This window comes from Chiloscyllium punctatum, chromosome 8, assembly GCF_047496795.1.
Source record: "Chiloscyllium punctatum isolate Juve2018m chromosome 8, sChiPun1.3, whole genome shotgun sequence".
Taxonomy (NCBI): Eukaryota; Metazoa; Chordata; class Chondrichthyes; order Orectolobiformes; family Hemiscylliidae; genus Chiloscyllium; species Chiloscyllium punctatum.
In genome coordinates this window covers 50,460,986-50,483,666 of record NC_092746.1, presented here as the reverse complement: position 1 = coordinate 50,483,666, position 22,681 = coordinate 50,460,986, and the positions used below count along the sequence as shown (strand labels likewise).

Genomic DNA, 22,681 nt, shown 5'->3' with positions numbered 1-22,681 from the left:
TACTTTGACTCCACTGTGAATCTTCTTCAGAAATTCAATTTGGATTTTGCCAGGTCACTCAGCTCCCCTCACAGCGGGGCAGCATACTCTGTTATTTAGATCTTTGCCTTCGTTCTTTGGAATTAACTACAGCAAAGTCAAGCTGATTGCAATGTAAGGAGGTAATTGAGCATCTGGATCCTTGGTGAAGGATGAGATCAATAGCCTATCTCCTTTATTAAGTAAATTTAAGGATAGACAAACAGAGGAATAACTGAGAAGGAAATAGAAAATTACTATGAAAGTACTTGCATCAGAAAAATGTAGAGTGATAGTGAAGAGATTGAATAAACAGACAACAAAAGGAATGTAAAACAAAATGTTACAAATATGTAAATCACTTCTAAGAACAATTCACCAATTCAAATTTAGTATATTAAAATCTTCCCTTTATGGACTGAAGGTGTTGACTGGCAAAGCAAGGATATAAATCTCATTTTTGAAATTATCCTTAACTGTTAAGTATCTACTCTATAGTGTTTAAATGGATAACTTTCTATAGTGTTTAATTTACTAATTTCACTGCCATGGGATTGTAAGGATCTTTATAAAAGATAATTGTATATGTAGATCCATATTATTTCATTTTAAGTACTTCTTTGGTTCATAATATTGTAAATAAAATTTCAAAAATGAGCTACTTACAATTCTAACATAATGCACTGTTGTTAATATATTTTTGCATAAATAATTCACATCCAGTAAACACCAAACTATGATCTGGTAAAGTAAGAACTTGAACACGATGTCCTTTTAAAATGGTTGTGCTTTTAGATATGTTTTTATCAGCTCAGTGCATAAATGTGTGGTGTGGGTTTACTTATCATAGCTGACCAAAGTCACATGAATTTCTGATTAGAACCTTAAACTAGATATACCCTTACCTTTAATAAAACTGGCGAAAGGCAATTCATGGTTTGTGATTTGAAACGACCATTGTTGATTGTTATGACTTTTCAGGTACACATGTTTCTTTGGTTAGCTATCTTTGAAACTTGTGACATTCTTCTCATGAAGACAGAAACTAGCATTATTCCATGGCTGCTGACCAGTAACTTAGAGTCGAAATTAGTGTGGTGCTGGAAAAGCACAGCAGGTCAGGCAGCAACCGAGGAGCAGGAAAATCGACGTTTCGGGCAAAAGCCCTTCATCAGGCTCCAGCATCTGCAGTACCCACTTCCGCCTGACCAGTAACTTACCAAAGTGATCATCCTAATATTTTACAGTAGAGATTTAGCAGCAGTAATGCCATTAAATGTCAAAGGCTAATGGTTAAGTTTTCTCTTTTTTAGGATGGTCGTTCCTGGCACTTGCATTATGCAAATGTTACTTGCCATTTATCAGCAGAAACTTGGATATTGTCCAGATCTTGCATCCATTGATAGTGACTATTTCAGTATCTAAGGAGTCACAAATGTACTGAACATTTTGTAATCATTAGCAATCATCTCCACTTCTAATCTTGAAGGCACAGTCATTGATGAAGCAACTGAAGATGGTTGGGCCTTGGACACTCCCTTGAGGAACTCCTGCAATGATGTCCGAGCCCTGAAATGACTGACCTCCAATAAACATCTTCCTTTGTGCTGGGGTATGACTCTTTCTCCTGATTCCATTGACCCAAGTTTTGCTAACGCTCCTTGGTCAAATGATGATCTTGATGTCAAGGCCAGGCACTTCCACCTCATCTCTGAAATTCAGCTCTTTTAACCATATTTGAACTAAGGCTGTAATGAGATCAGGACCTGAGTAGCCATGGCAAAACCCAAACTGGGCATCAGTCAGCAGGTTATTACTGATAGGTACTGCTTGATAGCACATCGTTGACTCCTTCCATCACTTTATTAATGATCAAGAGTAGACTGATGGGTCAAAATCCCCCATAGGACCTCCCTTCCTAACAGCATTGTGTGTGTGCCTACCACCCTATAGTCTGCAGCAGATGAAGGGCATCTCACCACCACATTCTGTAAGGCATTGAAGTTGTTAGCAAATAGGAGGGCTAGCTTCTGAGGCGTTCTCTTCATTTTCTGCACAACCCATGCCAAATTAATTTAACGCTTTTATCAGAAGTAGGAGAACCCACAATATCCTTACATTGGTCTTGGTCCACAGCTCCTGGCAGGAATATTAAAGCTCTGCTGTTATCATACTTTGACTTAAGTGAGATGAATTTAACAATGCAAATACAAATCCCTCATACATGGGAACTGTAAAAACATGATAAAGGCGTGAGTGTTAAGAGAAGCCCATCTGATTATTCTGACAATGCGGTTACTGCCAAGAACCAAAGGCCCTTCACAGAACCGACTTGCAGTAACTCCGGGAAAGTGCGCAGTCGGCCCGCCCTGTGATTAACCCACAGAGGACTTCCTGCACATGGAACGGTGAGAGAGGGAATGAGAAAGGAGGGGATAGAGAGAAAAAGAAAGAAAGAATGAAGGGGGAGAGAGAGAGAAAGGAGGGGAAAGGGAGACAGAAGAGGGTAGACAGAGGAAGAAAGGAAGGTGGAGAGAGTGAGTGGCTGGAGATTATAGGGAGGAGCGGCCCGAAGCCCAGGCTCCGGTGTGTCCGGGGGGGGGGGGCACTGCCACTCTCTGGGGCAGGAGGGTGATCTGGCCCCGACACTCCGCCTGGAGACTCCCCCCCCAGCCCAGCGCCTTTTCCGGGCTGAGCCGAGTAAAAGGGGGAGACACAAGCAGCTAAAATCAGCAGCAAACCATTAATTCCTCAGTGGTCAGCCATTGGGGCCCTGTGTCTGTCAGATTTAACCCCCAATAAATAGTGATCACTGGGTATTTTACAAAAGGTCAATGTGAGGAAGTGTTCTCGTTTGTGACATTTGTCTATTCATTGGAAAAGCCTTGGTTGTGGGAAAGATTTAAAATGTTTGCAGTATGTTTCACCTTTTGTTGCAAGTGCTGAATGTAATTTAGAGTTTTCGGTCTTAAAATTAATAGTTCACTATAATGGGAACTTATAGCCATCCCTGACCTTCTGTCTTTTTCTAACAGGTGACGAGTAACGTTGCTGAAGCTGCTATGGCATTAAATCTTCTAAGAGTGTTTAACTTTCTTTCGTCGGATTTACAGACATACAATGTTTTACAAATCGTGAAGCGACAGCTGTGTTCCTGCAAAAGCCTTAACAAAATTCTGTGTCCACAATATAACAAGACTTTGTCAGTAGGACCTCTAAAGGCATGGTATAATCAGATTCCACATAAAGGATACCACAACCTGGTCAGAGACCAGCCTTGTGACACCTTGGGAACAGAGTGTCTCCATGGGGATGCTGGGGAGAACCTTAATTTGGACAACAAGCAGAACGGATCATCCAGTGAGCAGGAGCTTTTGAAACATTTGAACAACTGTAAAACTGTGAAGCACATCTTTAAACTTCTGAACTCTTCAGGTGCATTTACGGATACAATGGCTGCTGCTGCATTGCTTAAAATATCACAGATTGAAAGAGATGGGAGTAGTCTGAAAAGCCCTGGGGACCTTCTGGAGAATGAAGCTTTCAAGGCATTGTGCTTCCAGTTCGAGCACGAGTCTTTGAGGCTCAGCAGTGCCGCACTGGTGACTGCTCTGTATGCTTACGTTCAACTGTATGTGGATCCACAGAGCACACTCATGGTGCGACTAGTATCAGAATGTCAGATGAGGCTTAATAACAGACAGATGTCCATTAAAGACTTGTGTTTGCTGGGCAAGGCCTTGCTGGACTTGGAAGGCCCGGGGTGTAGAATGTTTAAGCAAGTATTGGATGAAATTCAAAGAATGAAAATTGTTAATTGGATATCTGAAGAGATAGTAATGGTTTATAATTTGCTGGAGGCTAGTATGGGAGAAGGAGGAAATTATCAGCAGTTGCTGAACAAAATGAATACCCATACCATTCATTTGGTTTCCAAGTTGAGTCGTAAAGCCAAAAATGACATCCTGAATGCAATGGTTGTCCTCAAACAAACCCAAGCACTTCCTTTGGTGATTAATCTATGCAAACATTCAGTGAGACATGTTCCTCAATTCTCAGACCAGGAGCTCATAGTGGTACTGAATGCTCTCATGTACTTTGGACACAGTGACAGATTTTTTGTTGACGCTTTGGAGCAAAATGTCCCCAAAAAAGCCTTTGTCTTAAAACCAGAGACAATCAGTAAAGTGATGCAATACTGCAGCCAACGGCGAATCCTGTCACTTCCCATATTTGATGCAGTCGCTGAGAGTTTTGTTTACAATTCAGATAATTTTACAACTGAAGAAATTGCCTTACAAATTATGCCGTTTGGCAAGCTGAATTATCTTCCACCAAATGTTGGCCAGCTCTTCCGAAAGATTGAAAACCTATTAAGAGGACGATTTTCACAATTTCAGCCACGTACTTTGTTGAACCTTCTTCACTCCTGTATATTAATAGGACGCTTTCCTGTGAATTTTGTAGCCAAAATCTTTAGTCCATACTTTCTGCAGCAGCTGGAAGGTGAGCTCATCTCGAATTATGCCGGTTCTCATCCTGTGTATACCATTCTTGTAATATTGAAGCAACTGCTCTTTTCATAATTGATTTCATTGAAAAATAGTAACTTGACTCAGAGTTTTTAAAATTTAAAGTTACAATTTGTTTGGATTTTGGGCTGTGATACTTTGAACTTATTAGATATTGAATCACATTCAAATTGGCTCCAACACTCAGTATTCAGTTGTTTAATTGGATTTTTCTTTTTAATGTTTTTCTTAGATGTAACAACATAAATGTGCAGTGGGCTTTGAGCTGATACAGTACAGTAATTTCATACTGACCAAAATATCTTCTAATGAATACTGTGCCCCCCCACCCCTCACCCTGTAATGTATCTGCTTCTGACTCCACTGTATTCAAATTCACTTAATCTATTCATTCTGTTGTTCCTGGTATGATTAAATTAGTCCTGCATCACTTATTGAAATGCACTTGCTGGTTGACTTTTAATATAGTAGTCTCCATATGCTTGTTGGAGGTACACTTCTCCATTCCTGGAGAAAGAGGAGCCAGCAATGGAGGTTCGCAAAACTTTCTTTACGAATTAACGGCACATTGATACAGTTTGTTTCATGTAGATTGATAATAATTAGTTGCTGTTTTGAGTCAGGAAATAATATATTCATAGAGAACACAAATTCTTATAAGTGATTATGTTGCCATATCTACCTATCAGATTCAGGTGACGCCATAAACATCAAAACAATAGATCATTTTTTAACATAATTTTATTGCACTCTTTCTGTTTTTTATTATCAGAGCCAGTATTTGTTAGATGCTACACACTAACTAGTAGTGGTATGCATTGGAAATGAAACACTTCACAATGGGAAATAACCAATCCACAGCATCTGGAGAGCCTGAGGATTCAGTTTAAAGCTCTTAAAGACATAGAAGGAAGATGTGGAGTTGAGTCTTACTGAGTCCTCATAAACCACCAAGAGACATACGTTGTTCTATGGTGTTTCTCCAGCAAACTGCTTAGTGATATATGGACTATTAGGAGATGAGGCTGAATTGATTGGCCCCTGACAGCTCCAACTACCTATCATTCTGCTGCGTTTGATTCCAATCTCTGGAAAGTTTTCTCCTTGATTCTCATTGACTCTTGTTTTGCTAGGGCTTCTTGATGCCATGCTCAGTCAAATGCTGTCTTGATATCAAGGACAGCCACCCTTGCTTTTCCTCTTGATTGATTGAATGGCGGAGTGGACTCGATGGGCCGAATGGCCTTACTTCCACTCCTATGTCTTATGGTCTTGAGTTCAGTGCTTTTGTCCACATTCAGATCAAGTCTGTAATTAAGTCCGCAACTGAATGGGCCTAGCAGATCCCCAGGAGAGCACCAGTGAGCAGGATATTATTGAGTAAGTGTAGCTTAATAGCACTGTTGATGACAGCTCCCATCACTTGTTAACGGTTGAAACAAAATGGTTGGACAGTAATTAGCCAGTTTGGAGTTTGTGGATAGAGCATACTGGGGTAATTTCCACATTCCTGGATAGTTTCCTCGATAGACCCTTGAGTAGTGGGGTGGTGAGGTGGGGGACCGAATTTGTTTTATAGATGTCTGATTTGAACATTACAAAAGACAGTGATCGTACAATTGTTTAACAGACTAGGGTTTGCTCCTTAGGCTTGCATATAAATGATAGTTAAGAGAGCATCTGTGAAACTATAGCCCAGCGAGTAGTTAATGATTCAGCAAGAGAGGAAGAAATGTAAAGAAGCTCGAGTATTCTTCCCATGCATACATTAAATGGACAGCCCAGAAACAAGCTGTTGGCCCAGTAAGTCAATGCTGCTGCTTATGTGCCCTAAAGATTGCCTCCCACTCCTTTTGATCTGTCTCCCATCGATACATCATTTTATTCATTTTCCCTCCTTCCAGTTTTGCCTCTAAGCTTGTGTGATTTGTCTCAACAGATTCTAATGATTCTCTGGGTAAAGAGGTGTCTCCTAAATTCCTTCTTGGATTTTAGTCACTATCCTTTTAGAACTAGTCTCACAACCAATAGAAACATTCTCTGTACATCTCCCATATTAAATCCTTCATGCCCTCAGTCAGTCTCCTTTTACTTTCTCTTATCTAGGGAAAGGAGACCCAGTCTCTTCAAGGATCAGTCTTTCCTGATTGGGGAACAACCATTCATGAATTGATTTAGCAGTTTTCTTTGCTAACTTTACTATGTTTTATTTTGTCCATAGCAACAATTTGGCTGTGATAGTTGTTCAGCACTGTTTGAACATTCAAGAACAAAACAGTCTGGTTGATTAGCATTGCATCCACAATCTCAAACATTCACTTCCTCCATCACTGACACCCATAGTCACTGCTTAAGCTATAGTAACTCTGTGATTATTGTGGCAGGCAACACAGTTACTTGTATCTCGATTAAACTGCCAGTAATTTCTTTAAAGCTGCATTTGAGACTCTTACTGCCTTTCAGCACCACCCTGCTTTCACTCTCTGTTCTTGAATGTGACTTTGTCCACCAAACATCTTCTCACTCTCTTTCTGCCTCTCGCAATGAATGTACATGTAGCCTTCACATTTTTCTCTGTCCTAATGACCTTCTCTACATCTTCCCAATATCTAATCATTAGTAATTCATTATGTCTGTAGCATGGACTTAACAAGCAACTACCAGCCTCTTTCTGTAAGAGCAGGATTGGCATGAAGAGCTTTCCAAATCAAAACATCATTTTATTTCTCCCTCTGCTTAGGCCTCATTCATATTCTGATATGGTCTTATGAACATAAGTCTCCAGAATATCATCCAACTCTTCATACTTCATGTTTGAACCAAAACTTGGGGAGCATGACTAATGATTCAGATTTTGTTTCCAGTTAAAATCCTTGCACGGGCAATGCATATTAACACAAGTCCAGTAGAAAATAGCAAACGCAACGTTTCTCCTCCCTTTCCGATAAGCCAACTGTCTTAAATTGGTACATGGTTGTAAGGTTCTTTCGGTACTAAAAAGTGGTGCTGGTGGTGATCCCTAACTCCAGTTAGCATCATACATTTTATTTTTCATATTTTGTCCCTATATTCTAATAACAGAAGGAACAGGTTTTGACAAGTTTGTCCTTGCCCAGTTGACTCAGCTGTTCATGACTATGAAACTGGAGTGCCGAACCTATGAGGTATGAAGTTTTTTAACTTTGTCTCTTTACAGATTGATTCTGTTTCCTCTATACTGCACATGGTTGAGGTTTTCAAATACATAGAGTAGATGGGGAGAAACTACTCCAGCTCACAAAAGGATCACAGACTAGATGGTACAGGTTTGAAGTTATTTGCAAAAGGAACATATGTGATGCAATAAAAACATTCGCACTGAACGAGTGGTTTGGGTCTGGTATTCACAGCCAGAAAATGTGGAAGCAGGTTCAATTGAGGCATTCGGGAGGCTTTTCCAGCGCCACACTTTTTCAACTCTTGAATATTTCTATCCAAGTAATCAATGTGCATGGGTACGGTGAACAAACAGGCGATTGCCAGTAGGTAATAATGCTCATTTGATGATGGCTTTTTCTGCAGCATTCAAATGGTCTATGATTCTGTGATATGTTGAATCAACTTTAGGCTTTGAGTGAATCAGAGGGAGAATATTAAATACACCAGGGCACATGGACACTGTTAGGTTTCCGATTTAAAGTTGTAATATAGATGTCAAAACTTTGGTTCAGTCAGACCATTTCTGGGAGAAGTAATGGCCTTCTGCTGAACTACACAATGATGTTGCATTGGAATTTTCTGAACCAGGACATCTTGCTTGAGTTTGATTTCCTGCAAATTGTTAGTTGTCTGAGTTGATCGGTGTAGTGAGATCAGAGGTATTTTAGATTTTGGTGAACAATGTATATAACCGTTTACCTCCAAGATGAATTAAATTTGAGGGAAGAGAATGTAACAATGACAATGGAGAAATAAATAGAGTGAATGATAGTCAAATTAAAGAGAGAGTAAAAAGAGGGCAGAAAAGATTGGATTGAGGAAGAGAAGGGAAATGAATTTTCCAATAAAGGAAAAGTAAGACGACAAAATATTTAAAACCTCTAAATGTAATTTTCCATCAGTAGGAGTGAGACACCAGAGTATGAGTTGTTTCTTATCTCATGTTATGATCCCAGTTATGAGAATACTGAAAAAGCTGGATCTTTAGTAGGATCTAGCTTGATAGACCATAATGTTTTAAAGAATAATGGAACCAAGGATAAGAAAATAAGTAACAGGATCTCAGGGTTGAATTGAAGTGACAAATAAAATCTTTATTATATAATTTAACCAAAACCAACACAAACAATAATGATTAAATAAGTATAATAAATTGGTAAGTTGATGGTTCTAAACAATATATCGGTATATACAACTTAAACTTTATTATTCAGGATTAACATAAGGTAAGTTTGAGTTAACAGACAAATTGTGTTCAAATATCCCACAGACTAGACTTTGAATGGCCAATGCAGTTAAGATAAATCCAGCTCAGATGTTAGTGACACTGTGGATCACTAAATCCCACTAAAACTCTGTCTCTTTTGCAAGGAATTCCAATTCTTGACTTTCAAAAGTCTAGCCTTAGAATGTCCTTAAAGCTTCTCTTGGACTTGGATTGTCTAAATGATAACTGATGTCTTTGTAGTTCAATTTCTTGTCCCAACAGTGCTCCTAAGCATCTAATTGCTAGCTCAATATCAGCTTTTATGAAACAGCTAGCCTCCTCTAAAATCTTCCTCAGTTGCATTAAACAATTACTGCTTGTGAGGAATAGAATTCCAAGTCAAGATTGTATGGGTTTGGAGGAAACCTGCAAGTACCTGTAGTGCACTTTGTCAATGGTGAAGGGAGTTAATGTTAAAGATGGTGGGTAGGGTGCCAGTTAAGCAGGCTGCTTTATCCTGGATGGTATGAAGGTTGTTGAGTGTTGTTGGAAATGCACCATCCAGGCAAGTGGAGAGTGTTCCATCATACTCCTAACTTGTGTCTTTTAGATTGTAGACAAGTATTGAGGAGCCAAGGTCAACTGTGAAAGAGGGGATTTAAGAATGGTCATGCAATTGAACATCGGGGCAAGGGTTAGATTCTTTCACTGGAGATGGTTATTGCCTGGTACTTGTCACTTGTTAGCTCAATTCTGAGTGCAACGATATTCTTTGCTGTAACACATTCCCTAGAGGGTCAAGTTCTATATTCCCAACAATTTCTGGGTCACAATGTTTCTTTTGAATTCCGCATTTGATTTCTTGGTAACTTTATTTAGTATCGATTAGATTAGATTATAGATTAGATTACATTACATTACAGTGTGGAAACAGGCCCTTCGGCCCAACAAGTCCACACCGACCCACCGAAGCGCAACCCACCCATACACCTACATTTACCCCTTACCTAACACTACGGGCAATTTAGCATGGCCAATTCACCTGACTTGCACATCTTTGGAGTGTGGGAGGAAACCGGAGCACCCGGAGGAAACCCACGCAGACACGGGGAGAACGTGCAAACTCCACACAGTCTGTCGCCTGAGGCGGGAATTGAACCCAGGTCTCTGGCGCTGTGAGGCAGCAGTGCTAACCACTGTGCCACCGTGCCGCCCATCGATGTTCGATAGTTTTAGTTCTTCCTAAAGTGAAAACATTGTGTCTATACCTAATCTAGAAAACCCTGATTTTTTAAAAAAACTATTAAGTTGTCCCTCAGCTGTAACTTTTCAGGAGAGAAAAAAAAATCGATCTGTTTACCCTTTCCCCAAGCTGCTATCTCACATCTAAAATATTACTTTCAAGTGTTTTCTGCACCTCCTCCCATGCCTCTATGTTCTTTTCAGATAATATGGTGATCAGAACTACACAGAATACTCCACGAGGTCCCATCTGCCTTTTCAGGTGGATGTAAAAATTTCAGGCAGTGTCTCCTTGTTTCAAAGAGAAGCAAGGAAATTGTCCCCTATGTTCTAACCATTAAGCATTCTTGAAACAACAGAAAACTCAGGTCATTATTACTTGTTAATATTTGTGGGACCTTGCTGTGTGTAAATTAGTTATTGCATTTCCTATGTTAGAACAATGACTTGTGGGCCAGACTTTCTGAGGAGTGGTAATCTCGAACATATTGCCACTCCACTCCTAAATTTATAAAATGAAAAAGCTAAGGATTTCAGAGAGTAGATGCCAATTAGGTCTTCTTCAGAAATGCTGTGCTGAATTTCTGTTCTCACACATCCCATGTAGCATAAAACAGTCAGAGAAAGGCAAACCACCCTGCTTTTCTCACAGAAGTCTGTTGCTGAGTTCTGTAACTTAAAGGTCCAGCACTACACACTTTTTCATGGCTGCTGTCAAAGGGCGAGTATGTAAGGTAAGTGTGGAGTTAGGGTGCCGGGTAGGTAGGGGTTAGTAATTGAGTGTTTACAGTATGTCGGTATGGGTGGGAGGGGGGAGGGAGATTGCTGAATCAATTGGTGGGGAGCTATTTTTGAATCTGAAGAAGGTGTCCAGAGCAGTTAGGGGGTGTCAGGTCATGGTCTGGCATTGTACTGGATTTAGGAGATGTATATTTGAGTGTATGAAGTAAGTTGTGGCTTTAGTTAAACAAGACATTTAATAGCCCTAACTTTTCCTATTTACTTAACTTCAGCAGAACCATCTTAATTTTGTGATTAAAATTTATATCTTCCATGGATTCCAAACATAGGGGGATTGTCCAACAGAATCTTCAAATTCACAGGCAGTATCTTCATGGGCTGATATAATGGGGATTCTGCTGGGTGCCGATTAGTAACTCCCATCTACATCTCAGAAAATCCATATCAAGTACCATATTGGCTGTGAAGCACTTTGGAATGTAGATAATTTATGCCTTTCTTTCCAAATTGATAATACAAAGCGATTGTGTCCTAGGAATTAGATAGTCCTCAGTTTATGTAACCCGAAACTTAATGTATGAAACAGGCACACCTTTGAAATGAAAAAATATTTTTCTCAACAGGGTCCCAGCCTTCCTTCAAAGTATCGAGTGAAATCTTTCATTACACCAGGACGTTCATTGGAAAGTCTGGTGGATGATCATCTCTACAACAAAGTTAAGAATGCCCTGATTGATCTTCTCGGAGCAAGGAATTACTTTGCCTCCCGTGTGCTGACACCATATGGCTATACATTAGGTATAAGCACTCATTAATTTTTAATGTGATCTGGATGTACGTCATTGACTATTAATGGTATGTTTGTGCAGTATGATTTTCTACATATCCAGCAATTATAAAGGAGACAGCATACAAAAATATTTCAGAAATGTCTGCTACCCTGTCTTCGTCTAAATGGCATCTTGAATAATAATTTAGTTTTGAAACTAAAGTGGTGAGAAAGGAATATTTTTGGGTGCATATCAGAATAAAATAGGAATCCCAAAGGTCAGCTTTCTTTCTTTCCTGAATTTTGTTTTGCAATGAACTAAATTTTTTTCATTATTAATATACAACCATGTGTAATATTGACTTTTCAACTGATAGACGTTTTCTCCCTATCTTATTTTTTAAAACATATTTTGCAACCATACTTACACAGTTTAGAGTACTATAAGAATGTCAAGATTGCCCCTCCCCCCCAAAAAAACTTGTTTGGGACAGCTTTTAGCCTCAGCTCCTTTGATAACTAAGTGGGAGCTTGGCAATATATACCCAAATGCTATGCAACTCTAAACCATTGCATTACAATGTCTTTTGGTAATATATTGATCAACTCTATAAAACAAAATTAAGCTTTGATGTTTTTCCCCTGAATAAAACCTGAAACCACTGCACTTTTTCAGATGTTGAGATTAAATTGGATGAAGAAGGATATGTGCTCTCTGCCTCTCAGCGCGAAGAGGTATTCCGAAGGTGAGAACATTTAATTAATTAAGCTGTTGTCCTTCAGAGAAATATTTATTTCACAGTCAGAGTATAGCAGGACACTGTAGAAGTGTACGTAAAATGGCAGCAGGGTACAAGTGGAGAGAACAGAGAAAAAAATGAAAAGGTCTTGTCCTAAATGATTGAAAGGAGATAGGAGTTTTACTGGGAAAGAACAGAAATATAGCAAGTTTCTATTAGCTTAATGTATTCCATCAATTGTGGTGGTCTGTGTGTCATTTTCTGAATCCAAGGTACAATGTTCCAGCTGATCACATTATTTGGCTATTTATGCCATGGTGCTGAGGTGCAACAAGAATTACACTCCTGCCTTGGTAGAACATGGATGCAGGTTTAAACGTTAGGAACTCCTTCATTTGTAACTACTAAAAACTCAAGTGTGTATGAGTAACTTTTGCTTATCAAATGCACTGATCTGGACGGCAATAGTTTGATTAGGTCTATAGGTGTTCAGGAGATGGGTTTTCTCTCTTTAACAATGCTGGAGCATTTCATCCTTGATTTAAAATTAAATTGTTGGAGTGTCATTCTTACACAGCATTTGCAACTGGTGTTGCTATTCATTTACATCAGCTTGAATCACTACTTTAATTACCAAATTTAACAGGCTGATAAAAGTCATGGGTTTGTATTCCATAGCAAAATTATATACAGTTTTCAATTGATCTCATTCAGTGGTTTTATAAATGTGTTCTTTCTTTAAAGAGAATGCTCCATGTGTACTTCTTTTCATTACACTGTCTGTAATGATCTATAATTTTGATTGCAGCTCACCTTTCAGTTAGCTCTTTAGGGGATGGTGTCATCAGCATTAGTGGCATTTCAATAGGTTGTTGCTGAAGATGATTGGTACAAATGACCTTTAAAAGGATAAAAAAAGGACAGTGGATGAGGATTTAAGGTAAGAAAGTTGGGGAAAGGAAATTGGAAATATTACACTTAAAGGGGATTTCAACCAACCTAATATAAGTTTAACTGGTCTAGAATATCAATGTAAACGTAATGCAGGACTATTTTCTCACCTCTGTTATTAAGCATGCCACAAATTGCAAGTCAAATCTCTACTTGACAATGCCAAGTGAATCAATAGTAATAAAACAAACTGTACAACAGCTAAGAGGAGAAGAAGGGGTAACCAGTGGGAAATAGTTAGTTCAATAAAAAATAAAAACAAAAATTAGTCAGCGTTGAATAGATAATCTAACTTCTATGGCTCTTTATTTCTAGTTTAAAGATGTTTTCCACTCAATGAGGGTAATCAAAAATTAGAATTCTTTAAGAATATAAACAAATTCAAAATTGTAGATGATCTTAAAATAATCAAAATAGAAGGCAGTTGGTCATCCACTGAAAGTGTTCACTAAAGACATCAGATATAACTGTGTGCTACTTTACCTAACGGCTGATACAGTATACCTGAGGGTACAACTAGATTGAAGATGAAAGGCCAAATTCTTCACATTATGACTGTGTGCAAAGAATGGCACAGTACATAAATGATAAATTGGATGAGAGAACTACACACTGAAAATGGGAACTTCAAATGTAAATAGACAAAAAAAAATTCAGGAAGGAGTTAAGTCTGCTCTGTGGTTGATTTTCCTGAACTACATCCAGGTGAAATTTTAAACATTGTTGATTTACAAAATGCTAGCAATTTTTGTGACTAGGATTTTACTTTTCTCAGTGTCAATTTACTTTTCATGTCAAGTCAAGGAGATTTCCATGTAACACCAAGTAAGCTAAATTATGTTCAAGCATTCTCACAGCAAATCAAGAGTAAAAAGCACTGAATTTTTCCACTCGGTTAAAACATGGACAGTGAATCAATCAACTGAGACAGACATGAGGTTCAGCTAGAAGGTGAAATATCGAAATTTGCAAGTTTGTCCAGAATGTTCAGTGAAGAGACTGGATAATTCAATTATATAACTAGTTTTCAGAGGTAGTATGTCTGTTTTTCAGTAATTATTACCATTTTATGCTATTGAAACCCAGTTAGGCCTTATTTTTAAAAAAAGATAGCTTGATTGTTTTCACAATGATACTAACAATGTAAAATAAAATGTTTCTCACAGTTCAGTGACTTTTAATTGATTGGCTTGCGGAGACTGCAGTATGGACTAGGGGTCTGTGTAGAATCACTAACTGCAGGTTCTGGATTTTTACATGTGGAGATGCTGTAAGTTGTTAGAGTCAAGAGCATAGTGTTGCAAATGCACAGCAGGGATCAGGCTTTTGCCCGAAATGTTGGTTTTCCTGCTCCTCGGATGCCGCCTGACCTGCTGTGCTTTTCCAGCACCACCCTTCTTGACTCTAATCTCCAGCCTCTGCAGTACTCACTTTCATCATGAAGCTGTTCATAATTTCATAAGAGTAACTTATGCAAAACCTGGATTAATATTAAAAGCAAAGTCAATGCTAGAAATAAAACAAATAAATTCAGGAGATCAGTGTCCAAAGAAAGAGAAGCAGAGTTAATTTACCAGACATTGCTGATAAATAACAGAAATACCATTAACCTGTTATATATGTGGAAACATCTTCAGGGAAAGTCCAGATATAACATTGGTGCAGTCTCTGTCTCTGTCTCTCTCTCCTCCCCAAACCAAATAGACCATGCACTAAGGATGTGAACTTGAAGGTAAGGTGAGGGGAGAACTCAAACAACACTTGAGAAACTCAACAATATCCAGGACAAAGTAGCACACTTGTTTGGCACTAAACATCCATATACAAGACACACTGCAGCAACACACTCAAGCTGCTTTGACAGCACCTTCCAAGTCCACAACCTATATCACATAAAAGGACAAGGATAGCAGATGCATAGGAATGCTACCAACTGCAGGTTCTTCTCCAAGGTGGACATCATCTGACTAGGAACTATATTCTTGTTCTTTCCCTGGCTCAAGATCCTGGAACTTCTTTCCTAACAGCACTGTGGGTCTGCCTCCACCCCAAGGATTATAGCAGTTCAGGCTAGACCACCACAAGATTAAACCAGTTCCACCATAGAACACACCAGATGGCCTCCTTCTTTAGAGACCGCAATTTCCCTTCCCACGTGGTTAAAGATGCCCTCCAACGCATCTCGTCCACATCCCGCACCTCCGCCCTCAGACCCCACCCCTCCAACTGTAACAAGGACAGAACGCCCCTGGTGCTCACCTTCCACCCTACAAACCTTCGCATAAACCAAATCATCCGCCGACATTTCCGCCAGCTCCAAAAAGACCCCACCACCAGGGATATATTTCCCTCCCCACCCCTTTCCGCCTTCCGCAAAGACCGTTACCTCCGTGACTACCTGGTCAGGTCCACACCCCCCTACGACCCACCCTCCCATTCTGGCACTTTCCCCTGCCACCGCAGGAACTGTAAAACCTGTGCCCACACCTCCTCCCTCACCTCTATCCAAGGCCCTAAAGGAGCCTTCCACATCCAGCAAAGTTTCACCTGCACATCCACTAATATCATTTATTGTATCCGTTGCTCCCGATGTGGTCTCCTCTACATTGGGGAGACTGGGCGCCTCCTAGCAGAGCGCTTTAGGGAACATCTCCGAGACATCCGCACCAATCAACCAAACCACCCCGTGGCCCAACATTTCAACTCCCCCTCCCACTCTGCCGAGGACATGGAGGTCCTGGGCCTCCTTCACCGCCGCTCCCTCACCACCAGACGCCTGGAGGAAGAACGCCTCATCTTCCGCCTCGGAACACTTCAACCCCAGGGCATCAATGTGGACTTCAACAGCTTCCTCATTTCCCCTTCCCCCACCTCATCCTAGTTTCAAACTTCCAGCTCAGTAACTGTCTCCTTGACTTGTCCGGACTTGTCCGACCTGCCTATCTTCTTTTCCACCTATCCACTCCACCCTCTCCTCCTTGACCTATCACCTTCATCCCCTCCCCCACTCACCCATTGTACTCTATGCTACTTTCTCCCCACCCCCACCCTCCTCTAGCTTATCTCTCCACGCTTCAGGTTCACTGCCTTTATTCCTGATGAAGGGCTTTTGCCCGAAATGTCGATTTCGCTGCTCATTGGATGCTGCCTGAACTGCTGTGCTCTTCCAGCACCACTAATCCACCACAAGATTAGTTGGGGGCTGGTATCAAATTCCTATCCAATGACACCAGTCAAATAATTTTTAAAAAACATTCAGATAGTTTGCTGATGACACAAAATTAGGCAGCGTTGTAGACATTGTAGAATAGCATAAAATTACAACAGGATATTGATAGACTAAGTGACTGAGCAAAACTGTGTAAACAAGTGAGGATATCTATTTTGGACTGTAAAAAGATCGATCAGGGTATTTTTAGATGTTATGAAGTTAAATACTATGGATGTATTTAAAGAGAGATTTGGAATTCAGATGCATGGGTCTTTAAAATGCACAGACAGGTTCAGAAAATAATCAAGAAAGCTAATGAAATGCTGGCCTTTATTTCTTGAGGTCTGGAGTACGCAAGTTATGCTGCGGTGAGACAAAACCCTGATTAGACTCCACTTGGAGTATTAAAAGTTGATGTGGGCGCCAGGCCGTAGAGGGAGGGCAATGTAGGTATATATACCTCGACTTCAAGGGTTAAGTTATGAGGAGTGATTATATAAATTAGGCCTATTTTCTCTGGAATTTAGTATATTAAGGGGTGATCTGATCGAAGTTTTCAGGAAACATTTTAACAGGAAAAGACAGGGTAGATAACCAGTGGAAACTCTAGAACTAGGAGTATTGTCTGACAGTTAGCGCGAGACCATTCAGGAGAGATGTTAGTTAGCACCTCTATGCACAAAGGGCAACAGAGACTTGGAAATTTCTTCCACAAATGGCAGTGGATGCTGGATCAATTTTTGTTAAACCAAAGTATTAAAGAAATGGGCAAAGGGAATTGTATGGAGTTAGTTAGGCCACAGATCGCTTATGGTCTCTGTGAATGGTGGAATGGGCTTGAGGGACTGAATGACCTACTCTTATCCCTGTGTTCCTAGAAGTTTATTACTCCTCCATTGACTCCAAAAAAATTCTATCTCACTCTGTAGCTAATAAATGAAATGCATTAAAAGTGTAAAGATGCTGTTTGCGCACAGTGGATACAAACTAAACTTGACATATTGACTTTTTTAAAAGCTGTGATACGATAGTGATTGCCTATTCAATTACTGAAGCTTGTGTGTGTAGTCTCACTCCTTTTGATAAAGATTTGAAAAATGTACAGCTTAAATTAAAATATTTTTTAACTTTCCTCCTTCAATCTAATATTTATTTCCCTCCACCTAATTGATATTGAATTCACTCATTTCAATGTAAAGGTCTTCATGATTTCTTCACTGCTAGTTAACTGAGTGTTTCTTTGTTGTCAGGTTTGAAATTTTCTTTGCAGCTGTTACTCCCATCCCCTTGCTGACGTCCTCTGTCAATCTCAGCATTCCTGTTTCTGCCTCCCCATCTTTCCCAATCCCCACCACCCCCCGTGTATTTTGAGTGTTAGTGTATATGTTTGGTGTCCCTCTTGACCTGCCCCTCTGTCCCTGTAGATATCCTTTGGAGATCTTTGTGTAAAATGAGGTTACACCACTAGATGGCATTTGTGTTTCCTAACATATTGGAGGTGAATGGAATATTTGGTTGCTTTGAAGTGATTTAACCAAATTCAAAGGCAAGCAGAATTGAAAACAGCATGGGTTGCTTGCAAATCTGGTGCAGAGTAGGCAACAAACTTGGCAGTCATCTGTCATCTGCCATCTGTAGATCAGGTGTGTCTAATGTGGGGGTCATTCTGTTTGGGTACAGAAACAACTTAGGTTAAAAAGCTTCCATCTAAGTGATCATGACAAGGTGAATAATGATTACAAGGGAGATTGTAAATATTATGGGAGCTATTACAGTACCATGTTTAATCCTGGTCTGGATCTGGAAGGTATCTGTTTCAGATCTCCCACTGAAATCATTTGCAATGTTATGAAACAACTATAGGATTATGATATTTCTTGTACATTAAATTTTCGGAGCACAATCCAAAAAGCCCACAATTTGCAGAGTTAAATGCTTTGGTCGGGTAGAGGATTGCAAGGTTTCTGATGATATTCTCAACTTTTTCTTTCGGATTTACCTCGCAACAAAGACAACGCCAGAAGGTATGTCTAGAAAATCAAAAATCACACAATACGGTTATAGTTCATCAGGTGGTGAAGGAGCAGCACTCTGAAAGCTAGTGTAAACCTGTTGGACTATAACCTGGCGATGTGTGATTTTTAACTTTGTACACCCCAGTCCTACACCGGCACTTCCAAATCATGAAGTCACACTGTAACATGTAACATTTTTCTAAAGGGGAATGTGTGTATGCTGTATGCTTTGAGGGCAACAAATTTTCATAAAGGTCTGCCTGAATTAATATAATTTGTCCCAAAACACGAAGTTAGATGTAGTCACTGTCACATGATGACCCACAGCTTTGTAAATTGGTTGATATTGCTCATCAGTAATCTACTATGTAGCTTGGGTAGTCTTAGTAAAGCTTTAAATAAAATTTGCACTTGTAAGCGGATCCTGAATTTCTGCAACTTGTTTTTAAATTGTAAATTTTGCTTGCCACACATACCATACCCAAGATTTCAGTTATTGTCCCACCCTACAATTCCCAGTTCTGAAATAGTGCCCATGTGTTATCCTACTCTTTGTCCCAATGTCCACTAACTTAATCCCATTCTGTGAACTCCCTCCTTATCCACCTTAAACATAATCATAGGAAGGTTTTATGTAACGGGCACTGTATATGTTTTTTGTTGTTAGCCAACTGTGTTATTTATTGTGGTTATCCTTTTCAGAGTAGCACTCTGCATTGATGACCAGAGAAGGTTCTCTGCAAATTCTCAAAATCTACTCGGTAAGGAAACTATCAAACAGAGGCAACTACGGCTGCTGGGCTACGATGTTGTACAGGTGGGTACAGCTCGAGATAGCTATAAATATTTTACTCATGAAATAAGTATTTAGGATATATACTTGGACAAATGGTTATAAAATGCTTTGACAGTAATTCCAACTTTCAAAGCTTTCATATTGACAACTAGTAATTAATTAATGTCTGCACATAAATGTATACATTTTTATTAAACTATTAAGATAATGTGAAAATCTGCAATTTGTTTTATCTAGATTCCATTCTACGAATTTGACAAGCTACAGAACAGTAAGGAGATGGTAGAATACCTTCACAAGAAGATCTTTCCATACAGCTACAGACTTGCTTGGTGAAAAAAGCTAAAACATAGCCAGTTAATTTCCACTTTCCACAATGCAATGCCAGCATTTTGCATTGGTGGCCACCTTACAGCAATGTTTACCTACTATTTAGCATCTTGATTACAGTCGTGTAAATAAAACTATTACTGAAAATAATGTATAAAAATAAACTCCTTAAATAATATTAGTCATGTGTTTTAATCATTTCATTTTTGCAGAAAGGGAATTAAAACGCAAATACAGTTTTGAATGCGCTTATTTGAAGTATATTATTCTTGTAGCCACAGGTCAATATACCTAACTTCATGGATCTTTTGCCTTTAAAAAATAAAAGGTTTTGAGTGGGACAAATATAGTAAGTTAGAAGTAGCACAAGATGAATATAGCTGATTGATTTTAGCATGCACTATGGCAGATTTGGACCTATCTGATTAGCTACACCACATGCATGAAAGAAGTTGTATGTTCCTCACGTTCCCTTTAATTCTTTCTGCTACTGCATGTGCTTTCAAAGTCCACACACAACAATGGACTCTGGAACTGGAAGCTAATGCATGTCATAGAGTCATAGAGATGTACAGCATGGAAACAGACCCTTCAGTCCAACCCGTCCATGCCGACCAGATATCCCAACCCAATCTAGTCCCACCTGCCAGCACCCGGCCCATATCCCTCCAAACCCTGCCTATTCATATACCCATCCAAATGCCTCTTAAATGTTGTAATTGTACCAGCCTCCACTACATCCTCTGGCAGCTCATTCCATACACGTACCACCCTCTGTGAAAAAGTCGCCCCTTAGATCTCTTTTACATCTTTCCCCTCTCACCCTAAACCTATGCCCTCTAGTTCTGGACTCCCTGACCCCAGGGAAAAGACTTTGTCTATTTATCCTATCCATGCCCCTCATAATTTTGTAAACCTCTATAAGGTCACACCTCAGCCTCCGACGCTCCTGGGAAAACAGCCCCAGTCTGTTCAGCCTCTCCCTGTAGCTCAGATCCCCCAACCCTGGCAACAACCTTGTAAATCTTTTCTGAGCTCTTTCAAGTTTCACAACATCTTTCTGATAGGTAGGAGACTAGAACTGCACGCAGTATTCCAACAGTGGCCCAACCAATGTCCTGTACAGCCGCAACATGACCTCCCAACTCCTGTACTCAATACTCTGACCAATAAAGGAAAGCATACCAAATGCCTTCTTCACTATCCTATCTACCTGCGACTCCACTTTCAAGGATCTATGAAACTGCACTCCGTGGTCTCTTTGTTCAGCAACACTCCCTAGAACCTTACCATGAAGTGTATAAGTCCTGCTAAGATTTGCTTTCCCAAAATGCAGCACCTCATATTTATCTAAATTAAACTCCATCTGCCACTTCTCAGCCCATTGGCCCATCTGGTCCAGATCCTGTTGTAATCTGAGGTAACCCTCTTCACTGTCCACTACGCCTCCAATTTTAGTGTCATCTGCAAACTTACTAACTGTACCTCTTATGCTTGCATCCAAATCATTTATGTAAATGACAAAAAGTAGAGGGCCCAGCACCGATCCTTGTGGCACTCCATTGGTCACAGGCCTCTAGTCTGAAAAACAACCCTCCACCACCACCCTTTGAGCCAGTTCTGTACCCAAATGGCTAGTTCCCCCTGTATTCCATGAGATCTAACTTTACTAATCAGCCTCCCATGGGGAACCTTGTCGAACGCTTTACTGAAGTCCATATAGATCACATCTACTGCTCTGCCCTCATCAATCATCTTTGTTACTTCTTCAAAAAACTCAATCAAGTTTGTGAGACATGATTTTGCACGCACAAAGTCATGTTGACTATCCCGAATTAGTCCTTGCCTTTCCAAATACATGTACATCCTGTCCCTAAGGATTCCCTCCAACAACTTGCCCACCAACAAGGTCAGGCTCACCGGTCTATAGTTCCCTTGCTTGTCTTTACCGCCCTTCTTAAAGAGTGGCAACATGTTTGCCAACCTACAATCTTCCGGCACCTCACCTGTGACTATCGATGATACAAATATCTCAGCAAGAGGCCCAGCAATCACTTCTCTAGCTTCCCACAGAGTTCTCGGGTACACCTGATCAGGTCCTGGGGATTTATCCACTTTTAACCGTTTCAAGACATCCAACACTTCCTCCTCTGTAATCTGGACATTTTGCAAGATGCCACCATCTATTTCCCTCCAGTCTATATCTTCCATATCCTTTTCCACAGTAAATACTGATGCAAAATACTAATTTGGTATCTCTCCTAATTTCTGCGGCTCCACACAAAGGCTGCCTTGCTGATCTTTGAGGGGCCCTATTCTCTCCCTAGTTACCCTTTTGTCCTTAATGTATTTGTAAAAACACTTCTGGATTCTTCTTAACTCTTATTTGCCAAAGTTATCTCATATTCCCTTTTTGCCCTCCTGATTTCCCTCTTAAGTATAATCCTACTGCCTTTATACTCTTCTAAGGATTCACTCGATCGATCCTATCTATACCTGACATATGCTTCCTTCTTTTTCTTAACCAAACCCTCAATTTCTTTAGTCATCCAGCATTCCCTATACCTACCAGTCTTTCCTTTCATCCTGACAGGAATATACTTTCTCTGGATTCTTGTTATCTCATTTCTGAAGGCTTCCCATTTACCAGCCATCCCTTTACCTGCAAACATCTGCCTCCAATCAGCTTTCAAAAGTTGTTGCCTAATACCGTCAAAATTGGCCTTTCTCCAAATTAGAACTTCAACTTTTAGATGTGGTCTATCCTTTTTCATCACTATTTTAAAACAAATAGAATTATGGTCACTGGCCCCAAAGTGCTCCCACTGATACCTCAGTCACCTGCCCTGCCTTATTTCCCAAGTGTCGGTCAAGTTTTGCACCTTCTCTAGTAGTACATCCACATACTGAATCAGAAAATTGTCTTGTACA

At 39.9% G+C, this 22,681-nt stretch overlaps 2 protein-coding genes across 3 annotated transcripts in view; one reads left to right on the top strand and one right to left on the bottom strand.

Moving 5' to 3' along the window:
* Window positions 1-2,314: 2,314 nt before the first annotated feature.
* Window positions 2,315-19,931, top strand: fastkd3 (FAST kinase domains 3). 2 transcript variants are annotated; one of them, XM_072575508.1, is made up of 7 exons: window positions 2,315-2,426; window positions 3,054-4,524; window positions 7,632-7,714; window positions 11,562-11,736; window positions 12,384-12,453; window positions 19,327-19,441; window positions 19,658-19,931. In XM_072575508.1, exons 2-7 carry the CDS (start codon window positions 3,081-3,083, stop codon window positions 19,754-19,756), a joined length of 1,986 nt encoding a protein of 661 aa, XP_072431609.1. In that variant the 5' UTR covers window positions 2,315-2,426; window positions 3,054-3,080; the 3' UTR covers window positions 19,757-19,931. The 2 variants fall into 2 exon arrangements, with proteins under 2 accessions (XP_072431609.1, XP_072431608.1); XM_072575507.1 differs by lacking the exon at window positions 2,315-2,426 and adding an exon at window positions 2,509-2,934.
* bag1 (BCL2 associated athanogene 1) overlaps window positions 8,817-22,681 on the bottom strand; it is a 29,531-nt gene continuing 15,666 nt past the window's right edge. Inside the window, exon 8 of the mRNA XM_072575511.1 lies at window positions 8,817-13,346. The gene's annotated coding sequence lies outside the window, so the exon portion shown is untranslated. The remainder of the gene's footprint in view (window positions 13,347-22,681) is intronic.

What these genes read in the sequence shown, in the direction of transcription:
- fastkd3 (XM_072575507.1), top strand. An exon ending in CTTTCTGCAGCAGCTGGAAG is followed by an intron (nt 4,525 to 7,631) that starts GTGAGCTCATCT and finishes TTCTAATAACAG; the next exon opens with AAGGAACAGGTTTTGACAAG. An exon ending in CGCGAAGAGGTATTCCGAAG is followed by an intron (nt 12,454 to 19,326) that starts GTGAGAACATTT and finishes TATCCTTTTCAG; the next exon opens with AGTAGCACTCTGCATTGATG.